The 17,643-nt window shown below is 40.6% G+C and overlaps 1 protein-coding gene across 1 annotated transcript; it reads left to right on the forward strand.

Annotated features, from left to right (window-relative positions):
- The first annotated feature begins 295 nt into the window (after positions 1-295).
- Positions 296-910, forward strand: LOC128066866 (60S ribosomal protein L10a-like). Its single transcript, XM_052659976.1, has one exon. The coding sequence runs from the start codon at positions 296-298 to the stop codon at positions 908-910; it is 615 nt and encodes a 204-aa protein (XP_052515936.1).
- Positions 911-17,643: the final 16,733 nt, after the last annotated feature.

Consider the following 17,643-nt stretch of genomic DNA (forward strand, 5'->3'; position numbering starts at 1 on the left):
GATTTCCCAGGCAAGAACACTGGAGTGGGTTGCCATTTCCTTCTGCAGGTGATCTTCCCGACGCAGGGATCGAACCCAGGTCTCCTGGATTGCAGGCAGGTTCTTTATCGACTGAGCCACCAGAGAAGCAGGTACCCCAGGCAGAAGTAAATCATCTCTGAGGGTCAGAATGCCAGAGTCAGGGGTTTTCCTAGACCTGCCGGAATGCATGCCAATCTGACTGGAAAACTGCTCACTAATTTGTTCATAAAGAAATGGGTGGCTCTCTTTTCCCGTTATCGTGGCGTAGGGAACTATGAGCAGCAAAGTCTCCCGCGACACCCTCTACGAGGCGGTGCGGGAAGTCCTGCACCGGAACCAGCGCAAGCACACAAAGTTTTTGGAGACGGTGGAGCTTCAGATCAGCCTGAAGAACTATGACCCTCAGAAGGACAAACGTTTCTCGGGCACCGTCAGGCGTAAGTCCACTCCCCGCCCCAAGTTCTCCATGTGTGTCTTGGGGGACCAGCAGCATTGTGATGAAGCCAAGGCTGTGGATATCCCCTACGTGGACATCGAGGCACTGAAAAAACTCAACAAGAATAAGAAACTGGTCAAGAAGCTGGCCAAGAAATATGATGCCTTCCTGGGCCCAGGCCTGAACAAGGCTGGCAAGTTCCATTCCTTGCTGACCCACAATGAGAACATGGTGGCCAAAGTTGATGAAGTGAAGTCCACGATCAAGTTCCAGATGAAGAAGGTGCTGTGTCTGGCAGTGGCTGTTGGCCACGTGAAGATGACAGATGATGAGCTTGTGTACAACATCCACTTAGCTGTCAACTTCCTGGTATCATTGCTCAAGAAAAATTGGCAGAATGTCAGGGCCTTGTACATTAAGAGCACCATGGGCAAGCCCCAGCGTCTGTACTAAGGCACAGCTTAATAAACCACACTAAACCATCAAAAAAAAGAAAAGAAATGGGTGGTATTAAACAACAATGTGTGACAATGATCTTTGAGAAACGTTAAATTTCTGCTCTGAGGGATGGTGTTATAGGGATATCCTGTTGACTTTTCCTTGCAAACTGTCCTGCTTGGACTAGATATTGGGAAACAGGGAAGAGTGACCATTTCCCACAGCTACGTCACCCACATCCTGTTCCGGATGGTGTATGTTGATTTGAGAAGAGCAAGGGGCTTTAGAAATCCATTTGTAACACTGCTCTGTAAGATTTTGTTTTAAATTTTTATCTATTTTTTTTTCAGACCTACACAGTCATTATAGAAAATAACTTCTTTCAAAATAACTATTGTTGGGACTTCCCTGATGGTCCAGTGGCTAATCCTCTGTGCTCCCAACGCAGGGGGGCTGGGTTCTATCCCTGAACTAGATCCCACATGCCACAACTAAGACTTTACATGTTGCAACTAAACGGATTTCTCAAATGAATATTTTTTAAAATAAAATAACTATTGTTAACATTTTTATGACTTTCCTCAAGTCTGTTTTTTATATATAACTGAGATCTTTCAGTATATACACATTGATTCCATGACATCAACTTATTGTATAATTAAAATAATCCACAAAGATAATTGTCATAGCCATGTAAAATGGTTATGAAATAATTTATTAAACCATTCTCCTATTGCAGTATATTTCAGTTCCAAGCTTTTATTTTTATAAATGTATCAGGGTCTTGACTTAGCTGATATGTGAAGAAAAAATATAGCTCTTTCATTTTCCCCTGTCTTCCTAAGTCCTATTTCCTGGCTGGTGTCAGTCTCCCAGCGTCTAAGGTAAAAAAAAAAAAGTTTACTTTACATGCAAGGTCAGGCTTTCTAAGAAAAATAGTCTGTCTTCCACTCCTGTCCAAGATGGTGACTGAGGAGCAGAAGGGGACGGGGTGTGGCTTCTGGGACCCCAGGACAAGGATGGAAGGGAGACTCGGGGGCCTTCGCCGTCATTGGCTCAGGTCCCTTCTGAATGTAGGGGATGTCATGTCAGTCATTCTCTCCGGCAACTTCACCAGGCACTCTCAAATCAAATCAAGATGGCAAAGTAGAAGGACATGTGCCTATCTCCTCCTGCGAGAGCGCTGAAATCACAACTAGCTGCCGAACAACCATTGACAAGAGGTTGCTGGAACCCACAAGGCCCTCTCGGCTAGGTCAGGATCCCATCCTCCCAGGTGTGTGCTGCAGTAGCCCAGGAGCTTTAACGGCCGGGCCCCTTCACCTGCCAAACTACACCTTAATTTGATGTGACTGTGTGTCACATTGATATAGGACGTTCTTTCTCTTTGATGTGGACCATTTTTTATAAGTTTTTATTGAATTTGTTTCCATTTTATGTTTTAGTTTTTTGGCCATGAAGCATGTGGGATCTTAGCTCCCCCACCAGAGATCGAACCCATACTCCCTGAATTGGAAGGGCGAGTCTTAACTATTGGACCACCAGGGAAGTCCCATAGGGCTTTCTTTGAGCAAGCCGCCACCAGGAGCTCCAAGCCAGAAGAGAGGCATAGCCCCTTTCATCATGGGTGTCACTGTGTTTGACTTACCAAACTTGGGTCTCCTTTCAGCCTGTCTTGCTCTCCTCCTCTCCTCCTTCATCGCTTTCATCTCCTACTTTCCCCAGGGCCTGAGACAGATGACATTCCGCCCTGCTCTCCCTCACCTCCCTTCAGGGTGGGGCAGCAAGACTTCTGGCCTGCCTTCCAGAGCCAGAAAGATTATCTTCTCCTCTTAGAGATAGAGGACCCCACAGGCTGAAACCTCTAGGCTTGGCTGTTGAAATGCTCATGTGCCTAGTATCAAAAGAAAAGAATTTAGAAGATCTTCTCTTAAGACAAACACTCATTTTGCAAGGCTAATATCTTGCTGCATAATTTTATTTTGAATGTCAGAAGCTGGATATTAATTTCTTCTCTCTTCAGTCTATCCACGATTTTGCATTTCACTGAAATGAATGACATCAGTTGTAAAATGCACTGTTATTTTAGCTACTTCTAAGGAAGAAAAACAAGCTGCTAATTATGTTATGAACAATGGTTTCTTATCATTTAGAATGTTGGTTTATATTTATCGGAAAAGCTCTTTTTAGACTTATTCAGACATACATTTTTATCATGGATCACTCTCGTGCATAGGTAGAAAGAAAAATATAAGCAAAGTAAATTGGAAAGTATTCCTGTAACTTCTTTACAGAAGAAGCTGATGCAGAGAATGTTTCTTCTGAATCCCTTTCAACTCAGAGTTAGTGATGATCATGTCTTTTTCCACAGTATTGTCTGTGCATCAAAAGTGTTGTTGACACAGGGTCTCAACCCAGAGCTAAGAGATCTGCTATGGCTTCTGGGATTTTCTTACAAACTGATGACACCGATCCTGCAAGTTTTTACGCTGCTCCTCCCCAGTCTTTAAAAAGATTTGTAGTGTCAGTCACTCAGTTTGTGTCCAACTCTTTGCACCCCCATGGACTGTAGCCCACCAGGCTCCTCTGTCCTTTGGATTTCCCAGGCAAGAATACTGGAGTGGATTGCCATTTCTTTCTCCAGGGGATCTTCTTGACCCAGGGATCAAAGCACAGTGTCCTGCATTGCAGGCAGATTCTTTACCATTTAAGCCATCCCCCTAAAAAGGCTTGTAGAAGATATCAATAGGTTTCCAGACCAAGTTTGGGTATGTGCAGACAATGACAATCATATTATGGCTATTGCCTAGCCAACAACTGTTGTCAGACAACACTGATTGTAGAACACACCCAAATTTCAAAGAAAGAAATTAAGTCTTTCCTCCTCCTCCCCTGGCTGCACTGTGAGGCACGTGGGATCTTAGTTTCCACCAGTTATCAAACCCATGCCCCTTGCAGTGGAAGTACAGTCTTAATCACTAACTGCCAGGGAAATCCCGACATGTCAGTCTTAGAAATTATGAATTACAATGAAATTTACTAGTACTATTTCTCCTTTTCATACCTCCTCTTCCACCTCTAGGCAGGTGAATGCTTCAAGCCAAATAGAAAGAAAGGCATGTACTTGGAAAGATGATTTGCTACTTTCTCAAGTATTAATTCTATTACATAAGTACTGATGCAAAGGAGATCTTTGAAATAAAACTGACTGCTATTCTGTTGTTCCTTCAGATAAAGTCCTAGAATAGGTTTAGATACTTAAAAATAAGACTGATTATTCTCTTCATGAGGGCTTCTCAGGTGGCTCAGTGGGTAAAGAATCCACCTACAATGTGGGAGACACAGGCTCAGTCCCTGGGTTGGGAAGATCCCCTGGAGGAGGGCATGGCAACCCACTCCAGTTTTTTTGCCTGGAAAATCCCGGGAACAGAGGAGCCTAGCGGTTACGGTCCATGGGGTTGCAAAGAATCGGACATGACTGAAGTGATTGAGCACACTTGCATTCTTTTCGTGAATATACATCACAGTTATTGGATCAGACAAGAGGTAGGCAGACACACACACGTGGGCATGTGCTCACGTGTGTGTGTATGCGTACACACGTGAACACTATGCAACACTGGAAAACAAGGAGTGTTCTGGACTTGACGAGGAACTACTTGGAAGACAGAGGAGAATGAGGCTATACTGGAGGAGGAAACCACAACACCAACCACATGAAAGAGAAGATTGCTGTAGAGGCTCTAAGCTGAAATGTTAGGTACGGGAAACAGAAGAAAGCTCGGGGGTGCTTGAAGATGATCTGTTGAAGCATCGCAGTAGGAATAGGAGACGAGTTCTCTGCTTTCTTCCCTTGTTTGTGGCAAAGAGAGGACAGCAGAGGCAGCTGCCTGTAGTCAGGAGTAGTAAGATGGACACTTGAGCTGAAAAAATCAGGACAGGGACTTCCCTGGCAGTCCAGTGGTTAAAACTCTGTGCTCCTACTGTAGGGGGCCCGGGTTCGATCCCTGGTCAGGGAACTAGATCCCACATGCCACAACTAAAGATCCTGCATGCCCCAGCTGAGACTCAGTGAAGCCGAAAGAAAACAAAAAAAATCTCATGTAAAATGCCCCTAAAAACATAAAAACACACAAATGTTAAAGGTAAAAGGATGGATAATGACGTATCAGGCAAATATAAACTAAAAGAAAGATGGGTGTAATGATATTATTAGATGAAATGGTCTTTAAGATAAAGAATGCTATTAAGAGGGAGACATTCACCATATGATGACACATAATTCTCTAAGAAGTTATAGCAACTTTAAGCTTGTATGAAAGTAATAAAGTATATAAGACAAATGGATAAAGATATAGGGCGGAACTCTTTTTCTTTATTTGGCCATGCTATATAGCTGGTGAGATCTCAGTTCCCTGACCAGGGATTGAACCCTGGCCACAGAAGTGAAAGCACCAAATTCTAACCACTAGCCCACCAGGGAACTCCTGAAATTCATAAATGTATCATCAAAGTGGGAGATTTCAACATATCTCTGTTGAATATTGATGGGTCAAGCAGAAGAATATTTATCAAAGATATAGAATATATGAACATGATTAACAAATTTGATATAATAATAAATATGGAGAGTGTCCTGTATCTAACAGTGAGAGAAAGCAATTTCTTTTTTTCAGTCACCCAAAACACTTAACAAAAATTGATATAGAAAACCTCAATATATTTTTCAATGCATTGGTGTTATGTAGATCCTAATCTCTGCGTAAAACTTCATTAAGTTAGAAGTTAATTACAAAAAGGTAAGTTTAAAATCCCTACTTACTTGGAAACCTTTAAACATACTACTAAATAGCATGTGTAAAATTAGTCATCTGGGCTTCCCTGCTGGCTCAGTGGTAAAGAATATGCCTGCAATGCAGGAGACCTGGGTCAGGAAGATCCCCTGGAGAAGGGAATGGCTACCCACTCCAGTGTTCTTGTCCGGAGAATTCCACGGAGAGAGGAGCCTGGTGGACTGCAGTCCATGGAGTCACACAGAGTTGGACACGACTGAGAGACTCACACACACACACACACACACACACACACACACACACAATTAGTCATCAAGGAAATTTAAAATAACCAAAACAGAATGATAGAAAATATTGTACTCAATTGCATGGGGTACAGCAAATCTTTGCTTCAGGTTGTTTAAATATTTATATTGAGGAAGAGGAAAGGTTTAAAATTACTGAGCTAAGTGGTCTCATTAAGAAACTAGAGATAGAACAACAAAATAAAATGAAAAAGATAACAAAAGCAGAAACCAATAAAAGATTTAAAAAAAAAAGGATTCAACAGAGTTGATCAAAAAGTGAATATTGGTTCTTTGAAAAAGAATAAAATTAGACTTCCCCGGTGGCTCAGTGGTAAAGAATCCACCTGTCAATGCAGGAGACACAGGTTCTATCCATGGTCTGGAAAGATCCCACATGCCCCGGAATAACTAAGCCCATGTACCACAGCTGTTGAGTCTGTGCTCTCGAGCCCAGTGCAGCAACTAGGGAAGCCTGTGGAGCCTAGAGTCTGTGCTCCACAGTAAGAGAAGCCCATGCACGGCGAATAGAGAGTAGCACCCGTTCACCAAAAGTAGAGAAAAGCACATGTAGCAACAAACACCAAGTACAGGCAAAATAAATACATAGCAATAAAAGAAGAAGAAGAAAATTGACAGGACTTCCCTGGCACTCCAGGGGTTAAGACTCCGCACTTCCATGCAAGGGGTCCAGGTTCACTCCCTGGCAGGGAACTGAGATCCCAAATGTCGAACCAACCTGACAAAATGAATAAATAAAAGAATTTTTAAAAAAGAATAAAATTGACAAGCTTCTAGCAATATTGATCACGAGAAAAGATACAGATAAGATGCAAACAAGTACTGTGAATGTAAATAGAGACATAATCACAGATAAAGTACAGGTTAAAAGGGCAAGAGGCTGTGATTAACAACTATTCACCAACAATGTTCAGAACTTGCACAAAATATTCAGATTTTCCAAAAACATATATTTAATCATAACTGACTCAAGAAGAAATGAAAAATTAGAGTAGTCTTATACTCTAGGTAGGAGATAGAGGGACCCCTGGGTTGGATATCTGGTGTTTGTCAAATGGAGTAAAACTGAAGCTCAGTTCTTACCCAGACACTCCAAAGACAAAGCTGGTGGCAGAAGCTGAGCTCTGTTAAAGCAGAGATAAAGTGACTGCTCCTGAGGTCAAGGAAGACTTCCCTGTTTGCACATGTGCAGGAAGACTCCTTGGGGGTCCAAAAGGAATGGGGCTGCACCCCATAAGAGTGGACATGCACCCACAGCCCTCTGTGGTGGGATCTATCTTAGCAAAAAGATTCACACATGTGTTGGGGAGTATCCTAGGACCATTCAGGTGTGAAGAAAGAAAAAAGGTAATTGGCTGAAGGTAAAAGACTCTGATGCTGGAAGGGATTGGGGGCAGTAGGAGAAAAGGACGACCGAGGATGACATGGCTGGATGGCATCACGGACTCGATGGACATGAGTCTAAGTGAACTCCGGGAGATGGTGATGAACAGGGAGGCCTGGCGTGCTGCAATTCATGGTGTCGCAAAGAGTCAGACACGACTGAGTGACTGAACTGAACTGAACTGAACTGAACTGAAACAAGACCCTGAAGGACTGTCCTGTATAAGTGATTTACATCACCTCTTTACTGTTCTCCTGCTCATTAGAGAGGACGCCGTTATCTCCGGGTGTGTTATCTCAGCCCTGCTTCTGTCTTAAACAAACAAACTGGTTCTCTGTGCGCTCTCAGGTATGTTGTGCTTTGTCTCTGAAGATAAACATTGTACCTGTTTTTATACTTCTTGCCTCCTTGAAACATTCTTGTTTCCAGTGGGGGTAAGAGCCAGGGGAACTTTGCTCTTTATCCAGAGATAAAGTCTCCTGGCTAGCCCCTGGTGTTCTAGTGACAAGGACTCCTAGTGTTCACCCAGGTTATCCAGGTTCTCAAGCTGGAATCAAGACTGCCGGGAGAAATATCAATAACTTCAGATATACAGATGACACCACCCTTATGGCAGAAAGTGAAGAGGAACTAAAGAGCCTTTTGATGAAAGTGAAAGAGGAGAGTGAAAAAGTTGGCTTAAAGCTCAACATTCAGAAAATGAAGATCATGGCATCCGGTCCCATCATTTCATGGGAAATAGATGGGGAAACAGTGGAAACAGTGGCTGACAATATTTTTCTGGGCTCCAAAATCACTGCAGATGGTGATTGCAGCCATGAAATTAAAAGACGCTTACTCCTTGGAAGGAAACTTATGATCAACCTAGACAGCATATTAAAAAGCAGAGACATCACTTTGACACCAAAGGTCCGTCTAGTCAAGGCTATGGTTTTTCCAGTAGTCATGTATGGATGTGAGAGTTGGACTATAAAGAAAGCTGAGCACCAAAGAATTGATGCTTTTGAATTATGGTGTTAGAGAAGACTCTTGAGAGTCCCTTGGACTGCAAGGAGATCCAACCAGTCCATCCTAAAGGAGATCAGTCCTGGGTGTTCATTGGTAGGACTGATGTTGAAGCTGAAACTCCAATACTTTGGCCACCTGATGTGAAGAGCTGACTCATTGGAAAAGAGCCTGATGCTGGGAAAGATTGAGGGCAGGAGGAGAAGGGAACGACAGAGGATGAGATGGTTGGATGGCATCACCGACTCAATGGACATGGGTTTGGATGGACTCCAGGAGTTGGTGATGGACAAGGAGGCCTGGCGTGCTGCAGTTCATGGGGTCGCAGAGAGACACGACTGAGCGACTGAACTGAACTGATCCAGGTTCAATTCCTGGGCAGGGAACTAAGATCTCTCTCTGGGACCACTCATTGCTATCTTTCTAAGATCATTATAATGTTTTAAAATTAATCAGTGGTTGAAATCTTTCCATTAAGCAAATCCCAGGCACACAGTTTTGGTTTTCTCGTTTTTTTTAGGCCCAAAGTTTTTAAGGAAAGGTCTATAAAAAAAAAAAAGGAAAAGTCTATCAAACTTTCAAAGAACAGATCAACCCAAGTTAATATAAACTCTTTCACACTCACTTTACAGAGCCAACATAATTTTGATGCTAAAGACAAACTGAGATTATGAGAAAGGGCAATAAATATAGATGCAAGAATTCTAAATAAAATATTATCAAACCAAACCCAAAGTGTATAAAAAATATAATACACAATGACCAAGGTGCATCTATCCAAAGAATGAAAGAATGACTAGAAAATCTGCAAATGTAATTTGCTGAGTTGAAAGATTCCGAAATCCATGTAAATACTTAATAGGTACAGAAAAATTATTTGATAAAATTCAATATTCATACATTATTTTTTAACTCATAGTAAATTAGAAACAGAAAGAAACTTTCTAAATCTGCTCAAGTATGTCTATTTTTAAAAATGGGACTTTCCTGGTGGTCCAGTGGCTAAGACTCTGCACACCCAGTGCCGGGTCCCTGGTTCAATTCCTGATCAGGAACTAGATCCCGTGTACTGCAACTAAGAGTTCACACACTGCAATTAAAGATCCCACATGCCAAAATGAAGACCCAGCACAGCCAAATAAATGAACATTAAAAATAATGATAACAGAGCAAACGTGATTCTAAGGGGATACTTTAGAAGTATTCCCTTTAAACTCAGAAACAAGATAAGAATGCCCACTATCATTATTTTTAATCAATATTGTATATGAGGTTTTAGTCAATGTAATAATGTGAGAAAAATAAATTAAAGGCATAATGATTGGAAAAAAGAAAGAAAGCTTTTATTATTTGTAAATAATAATATAGAAGCCCCCAAAGAATCTACAGATAAATCATTAGAAACAATAGGAGAGTTTAACAAAATGGAAATATATAAGATTAATACACAAAAGGTTAGTTGCATTTTTATACCCCAGCAGTAAACAGCTAGAAAATGTAATTGAAGAGAAAATATTAAAAGACTTCTAAGATAAAATAATAAATCTTTATTAGAACATACTTTAAAAGACCTAAAATAAGTAGAGAGATATATCACACTTATGGATAGAAAGGCATATTATTCTAAAATGTCAATCTTCCCCAAATTGATCTATAGTTGATGCAGTTTCAATCAATATCTCAATATGGTTTTCCATAGAACTTGTTAAGATTATTCCAAAAAGTACATGGAAAAGTAAAAGTCCGAAGATAGCCAGGACATTTCTAAAGACAGAGTGAATAGTTTTATGTGGTAGGTAAATGGAAAAGGAGCTGAAAAAAGTGATTATCTATGTAGGGAAAAATTGAACCCCTGCTCATATGATATGTAGAACTCAATTACAAAAAATCAAGACTTCAGGGACTTCCCTAGTGATCCAATGGTTTAAGATTCTGAGCTTCCAATGCAGGGGGCATGGGTTGGATTCCTGGCTGGGGAAGTAAGATCCCCCATGCCCTGTGGTGTGGCCAAAAAAAAGGACATTAAAAAAAAATTAAGAATTTAGATTCCAAAGCAAAATGGGAAAATTTTTAGCAAAGAGCTTAAAGACCTATCCTTTAGAACATGGAGGAGGGAAAATTTTCTCAAACAAGCTATGAAACACATCGACAATTGACAATTTGACTACGTTAAGCTTTAGAATTTTTTTTTCAAAGGAAAACTTAAGAAAATAAAAGGCACACATTGACAAAGAATTCAGCTCAAAAATGGATAAAGAACTTTAATTAATTAATATGAAAGGGACACAAAGTCTGATAGAAAAATAGGCAAAAGATGTGGGAACCACATACATCAACAAAATATGAAGAGAAATTTCACAAATGATCCGATAAATGGAAATCAAGACCACAAGGAGATACTCTTACAAACATTTGATTGGCAAAAGCAAAAAGGTTGATGCAATCAAGCATTAAAAAGGATCTAAACCCATAATATCTCCTAAACGTTGAAGATGGGAATGTAAGTTCAGGCAACAACCTTAGAAAACAATAAGATTATTATGACTCAGCAAGTCCACTCTTAGATATATACCTACGCTGTTAGACACGCACATCCAGAGACATGTAAGAATGTCCATAGCAGTGTTACTGAAAATATAAAAAATGTGGAAGTAGTTATTATAGGGGCTGTAGACTGGAAAAATGGAGAAGGCGATGGCACCCCACTCCAGTACTCTTGCCTGGAAAATCCCATGGACGGAAAAGCCTGGTAGGCTACAGTCCATGAGGTCGAGAAGAGTCGGACACGACTGAGCGACCTCACTTTCACTTTTCATTTTCATGCATTGGAGAAGGAAATAGCAACCCACTCCAGTGTTCTTGCCTGGAGAATCCCAGGGACAGCGGAGCCTGGTGGGCTGTCGTCTATGGGGTCGCACAGAGTCGGACACGACTGAACTTAGCAGCAGCAGCAGCAGCAGCAGCAGACTAGAAAAAATAAAAAGGGTCAAGTTGGAAAAGTCACACAGGTGTTAGAAAATTTTCTGAGCAACAGAAAAAAGATTCACACACTGTCACATCCTGAAAAAGCTTTCAAATTCCAAGGAAATGACAAAACTATAAAACAAACAAAACCTAGACATAAACTAATTGCCCACCAATAGGGAAATGGATGAATTAACTATGGTAAATTCATACACTCAAATATATAGACCAGTCAAAAATCAACGAACTAGGGACTTTCCTGGTGGTCCAGTGTCTAAGATTTGCACTCCCAACATAGAGGGCCCAAGTTCAATACCTGGTTAGGGAACTAGATCCCAAGTACCACATCTCAGAACTGACTCAGCCAAATAAACAAACAAACAAACAATGAGTAAACTATAGTGAAACACACAATATAGATGAATCTTAGAAATAAAATACAAAGATAAAAAGTAAGGCCCCAAAGGTTACATACATCTGTGTCTTTTCTGTAAAGCTGAAAAACAACGAAAAAATACGTACTTTTTTCATATACATATAAATGCAATAAAATTATACAAAGGAAATCAAGGAAATGAACATTGGATTCAGGGTGCTTTTTTTTCAGAGTAGTGATTTTCATCTCTATTAACCTTTATTTTAATACATTCCACTTTTAATTTTTTAAATTTTATTTTGTTTATGTATTTGTTTAGGCTGCACCAGGTATTAGTTGTGGCTTGTGGACTCCAGTTCCCTAGTTCAGTTCAGTTCAGTTCAGTTGCTCAGTCCTCTCCGACTCTTTGCGACCCCATGAATCGCAGCACACCAGGCCTCCCTGTCCATCACCAATTTCCGGAGTTCACTCAGACTCACATCCATCGAGTCTGTGATGCCATCCAGCCATCTCATCCTCTGTTGTCCCCTTCTCCTCCTGCCCCCAATCCCTCCCAGCATCAGAGTCTTTTCCAATGAGTCAACTCTTCTCATGAGGTGGCCAGAGTACTGGAGTTTCAACTTCACCATCATTCCCTCCAAAGAAAGTCCAGGGTTGATCTCCTTCAGTATGGACTGGTTGGATCTCCTTGCAGTCCAAGGGATTCTCAAGAGTCTTCTCCAACACCACACTTCAAAAGCATCAATTCTGTGGAGCTCAGCTTTCTTCACAGTCCAACTCTCGAATCCATACATGACCACTGGAAAAACCATAGCCTTGACTAGACGGACCTTTGGTGTCAAAGTAATGTCTCTGCTTCTCAATATGCTATCTAGGTTGGTCATAACTTTTCTTCCAAGGAGTAAGCGTCTTTTAATTTCATGGATGCAGTCACCATCTGCAGTGATTTTGGAGCCCAAAAAAATAAAGTCTGAACCAGGGATCAAACCCAGGCCCTCTGTATTGGGAGTGAAGAGTCTTCTGCCAGGGAAGTCCCTAAATTATTTTTTTAATTGAAGTATAATTGATTAATATTTCAGGTATACAGCAAAGTGATTCAGTTAAAAATATATTATAAGTGTATAATATATATATATGTTCTTTTTCAGATTCTTTTCCATTAAATGTTATAACAAGATGCTGTATATAGTCCCCTGTGCTATGCAGTAGGACCTTGTTGTGTATCTATTTTACATATATATTCTATATACAGTAGTGTGTATCTGTTAATCTCAAATTCTGAATTTATCCCTCCAGCCCCAGGATATCTTGGTAGATATCTGGAAGGAGCGATATGAGGGGGAGGGGTATATGTTAGATATAAATTATTGTCATGATTCTTACTTTTGTTTAGGTGATAGGTTAATGATATTTGTGTGCTGTGCTTAGTCGCTCAGTCGTGTCTGACTCTTTGCGAGAGGAGTCTCCACGAGGGAGTCAATGCACAGGGCAGGGTAAGAAGGGTGTCCCCACCGAGGGACGGCCTGGCGTGGGACATCAGAGTCTGAGCAGGGCTGAGAGGGCTGTGGAGCAGAGGTTCAACGTGGCATGAGATAAAGGATGAGACAGAGTTCTTGTGAGCGAGGTGATCCTTCAGGGGCTGACGGAGCCCAAGGGGAGTGGCTGCCTGGGGGCATGGGGAGAAGCGGCAGTAGCAATAAGAGGCTAGCTACCTCCAAGGGGATTCTGCCGGGGGCCAGCGTGAGGAACTCCGCCCATGGCAAAGGTCATGAGGAAGGAGGCTTGGCATACGCAAAGGCGTGATCAAGCCTCAGGAAACCCCCTGTTCCCGAGCACCTACCCCAAAACCAAAGTCTGTTTTATGCTCTCCCCCATAACCGTTTTTCTCGGAGAAGGAGTAAACGTGCAGCTCCAAGGCAATAAAGATTCCTGGGCATGACAAGAGTTGTTTCAGCTTACGGACTCCTCTGAATGTTATCTAGCCCACCTGTATAGGTTCGTCTGGCCACATGTGATTGTTTACAGCCTCCCAATCTGAGAGGCACGAGATGTTTTAGACTTACTAAAGGCAAATTCTTTGGGGGAGTTAGAAATTATTAGTATAGTGCGTTGGTTAGGAATTATATTGGTGAAGGGTTTTTCATTTGTTGTGTCAATAATTGCTGCTAATTCCCTGCTCTGGGTGGGACAAGGATGTCTCAGGTCAAACCTCTCTGCTGACAGACTAGCTTGTGTGACAGGATTATCCATACTCCTGCCACTACGCACATGATTGTTTACTACCTCTCAACCATAAACAGCACAGAGAGTTTGGAGTATTTTGAAAGTCTTAATTAGCATAGGGCTTTTTCTTCTTGTTGAGTCAATGATTGCCGCCAGGCCTCCATATCCTTAGGCACCTGGGAATATATTAATCAATGTATTTGGAATATAGAAAAGGAAATATAGTAGTTTTTAAGGTTAGCAATACTAGACTTTTTGAGTTAATGAATTTTCTCTTTTGTAATAGATCACTGTACTTTGTTATAAATCACTGTGTCCTTGCTATGTAAAAATGTAACTTTATCACTATCTTAAGACTAAATAGATCTTAAGGGGAGCATTGGTGAAAGGATTTTCTTTTGTTGCGCTGATGTTTGCTGCTAAATCTCCATGTTCCCTGCCCTTATAACGAATATAACTAACATATAGGAGAAATAAGCATTAACCTTTAAGCATATAGGAGAAATAAGTATTAACCTTTAAGATTAATCATGTTAACCTTGGGTTAAATAAATTCCTTTCTTGATTGTAACTCACTACACCCTCACCCTATAGGAATGCAACTTTATTTGGAGGGTGGTGCCTGGTTTAAGAAAAAACACCCTTGGAAAAAATAAGTTTTTTTGTTATCAGAAATAAAGGATCATAAAATCCCTAAGACCTTTTTATGTAAAGCATCTGATTTTGATAAAGGTCAGGACTGTTGACCCCCACGTGACTCTGTATTCATCCCTATATGTAACAAAAGGTATATAAGCAAACCCAAAAATAAAGAAATCGGATCAGTTTCTGGAAAGACTGAATCCCCCATGTCGCTTCTTTCTGGCTCCCGTTTTTCTGGCTGAATTCCCATCTGGAGCATGGATGCTATTCCACGTAATCCAAGTTATTCAGCCTCTTTTTCTACACTATCTCCTACTACACTATCCGTTTCTAATCTCTCTCTATATCTGTAATTAAATATGTATTTTTCCAAAGACGCCGACCCCGTCCCCACCTTCGAATTCCCTGGATCCACCAGGGCTGAACCCCAGCAGGATTCACCATGTAATTTATTGTATCAAAGACAGTGGGAATCAAGTTTCTCACTGTCAGAGAAAGGACTTAAAAATATGGTAAGGGAAAGGGAGAACACTTAAAAAAAGGGAAAGGGTACCTTGCAGGATGGGATTGGAATTGAAGGTACTGTGTGATTTATGGTTTTCAGTATACATACATAAAGAAATAGACACAGATATGAGAATGTACACAGAGGGACTTCCTCAGTGGTCCAGCGGTTAAGACTTTCCCTTCCAGTGCAGGGTGTGCAGGTTCGATCCCTGGTTGGGGAGCTGAGAGTCCGCATGCCTCATGGCCAAAAGACCAAAACATAAAACAGTAGCAACATTCAATAAAGACTTTAAAAATGTCCACATCAAAAAAAAAAATCTTGACAAGAAATACACCAACAGATTCCTTAGCTCCCTCCGCCCAGAAAGCCTGGGAGAAGTAACAGCCTTAAATCTACGCACACTCCTAGAGTCCTTTCTTGCAGGGCAGCGAAGGAACAACTATGAGAAGCTGTAAGCCGAACAATTCCCACAGCTCGCCCAGTCTCAGAGACGGTTGGGTTCCAGCCAGCCTGGGTGGAGAAGCTGCACCGAACACCCAGCGTGTCCCTTGAAAAGCTACTGACAACCACAGATGACTGAAACTGGTATAAGAAGAAAATAGCAATCTGAATATTCTTGTATCTAGTAAAGACTTTGGGTTTATCATTCAAAAACAAAATCTTTGCAAACACATACACATAGGCAACATTCTTAGAGGCAAATTTATAGCTGTGTAAATATTTATATTATAAAGGAAAAAAATGTCTAAAATCAAGCTTCCACCTTAAGAAACTAGAAAAAGAAGAGCAAATTAAACTCAACATAAGTAGAGGGAAAGAAATAAGAGTGGAAATCAATAAAATAGGAGACAGGCAAAATTAGAGAAAATCAATGAGGCCAAAAGCTGGTTCTCCGAGATGATCAATAAAACTGATCAACTTCTAGATAGACTGATCAAGAAAAAAGAAAAGAAGACACAAATTGCCAACGCATTTTGATTTAAGTTTGTTTTACTCTTATGTTAAACATCCACATAAGTCTAAAGTCCAATCTGCAAAACAAGTTATATTCAGGCAAGTATAGCTTCTCCCCTTGTCTTCTCCACCCTGTTCCCTTCCTCTCCGATAGGTAATCAGTTTATTTATACTCTAGCTTATCCAGGCCATATTCTGGTGTAAAAAAAATCCATGGCATAAGGAAAATATATAAATATAGTGAATATATTTATAGTATTGTTTTGAGGAATGTTGTGTTTCACAGAGAGGCACATCTCAAGGGGTGGTTTAAGATTCTTGTGAATATAGTCATGTTCAAATATAATCAATACATCTGAACAAAAAACCTTCAGTGTGTTCAAAAATACAGGCAAGTGTGTGTTCAATAGATCAGTGAATATGATTGCATTAGATAAATATCCGTAGACAAGAGACGAGGGCTTTGCCTTGACTCTGCAGAGCGAGAGCCCTATCATTTTGTTGACTGTCAAGTGATAAAGCATTTCACCATGTGAATTAGAGTTTTGCGCAAAACTTGTTCCGTTTATTTTCTAAAATCCTGTCTTATATTCCAAGGTTTCCAGTAATTCCAAGTGATGAAGATTCCCTTTATAATCTGGCTAATAATGTTCATGGCCCTATACCATCTGTGGGCAAGTGCATCCCAGCTGGGGGATGGGTCTTTCAAAAGTCTTTTGTTGTCAATGCTTAAATGTGTTGCTCTTTTCATTTTATAAATTGATGAGCCTTCACTAAAAATCTTGACTCAAGCTATAATTGTTCATTTTCTCCTAAGATAAAATGTAATATCAGCACTGATAATAGAACTGTATTGTTCTCAGCGGCCATATGGTGAACAGACTTGCCAGGTATGATAGGTACCAGTAATAATTCCTGATTCTGCTATGATTGTATAAACACTTGCATAACTTGATCCAGTTGTTTGCATTTGTTTTCAAATTAGAGGTGATAGTGTTCTAGTAACTTATCATTACTCTGAACTTATAGTTTATATCTGGTAGAGGCTTTCTGCTACTTATCCTTTTTTGGCAGATGTATTTATTGCTAACCTGAAGAGAAATCTTATTTAGGAGATGGGTGGAAAACAGGAGATATCAGGTACAAGAGTTTGGATCAGCCTCTCGTTGGTTCAACGCTAGTTACATGTACAAAAATACCCTTAGGGACATATTAGGGAGAATACCAATTTGTTGGCAGAGTTTTATATGTATAATAAAGGCTGGAATATAGAGAAATACACTTTGAGTTGAGACAAAATTCTCCTTTTGTATTTTAGGTTGTTGTATAGGCAGATACAACAGATTGGTTCCAAATAGGAAAAGGAGTACATCAAGACTGTATATTGTCACCCTGCTTATTTAACTTATATGCAGAGTACGTCATGAGAAATGCTGAACTGGAAGAAACACAAGCTGGAATCAAGATTGCCAGGAGGAATATCAATAACCTCAGATATGCAGATGACACCACCCTTATGGCAGAAAGTGAAGAGGAACTAAAAACCTCTTGATGAAAGTGAAAGAGGAGAGTGAAAAAGTTGGCCTAAAGCTCA

This window comes from Budorcas taxicolor, chromosome 21 (assembly GCF_023091745.1).
Source record: "Budorcas taxicolor isolate Tak-1 chromosome 21, Takin1.1, whole genome shotgun sequence".
Lineage (NCBI taxonomy): Eukaryota > Metazoa > Chordata > Mammalia > Artiodactyla > Bovidae > Budorcas > Budorcas taxicolor.

Bases quoted from the DNA above. Each gene is read 5' to 3' on its own strand.
- LOC128066866 (XM_052659976.1), top strand. From the start codon at position 296: ATGAGCAGCAAAGTCTCCCGCGACACCCTCTACGAGGCGGTGCGGGAA.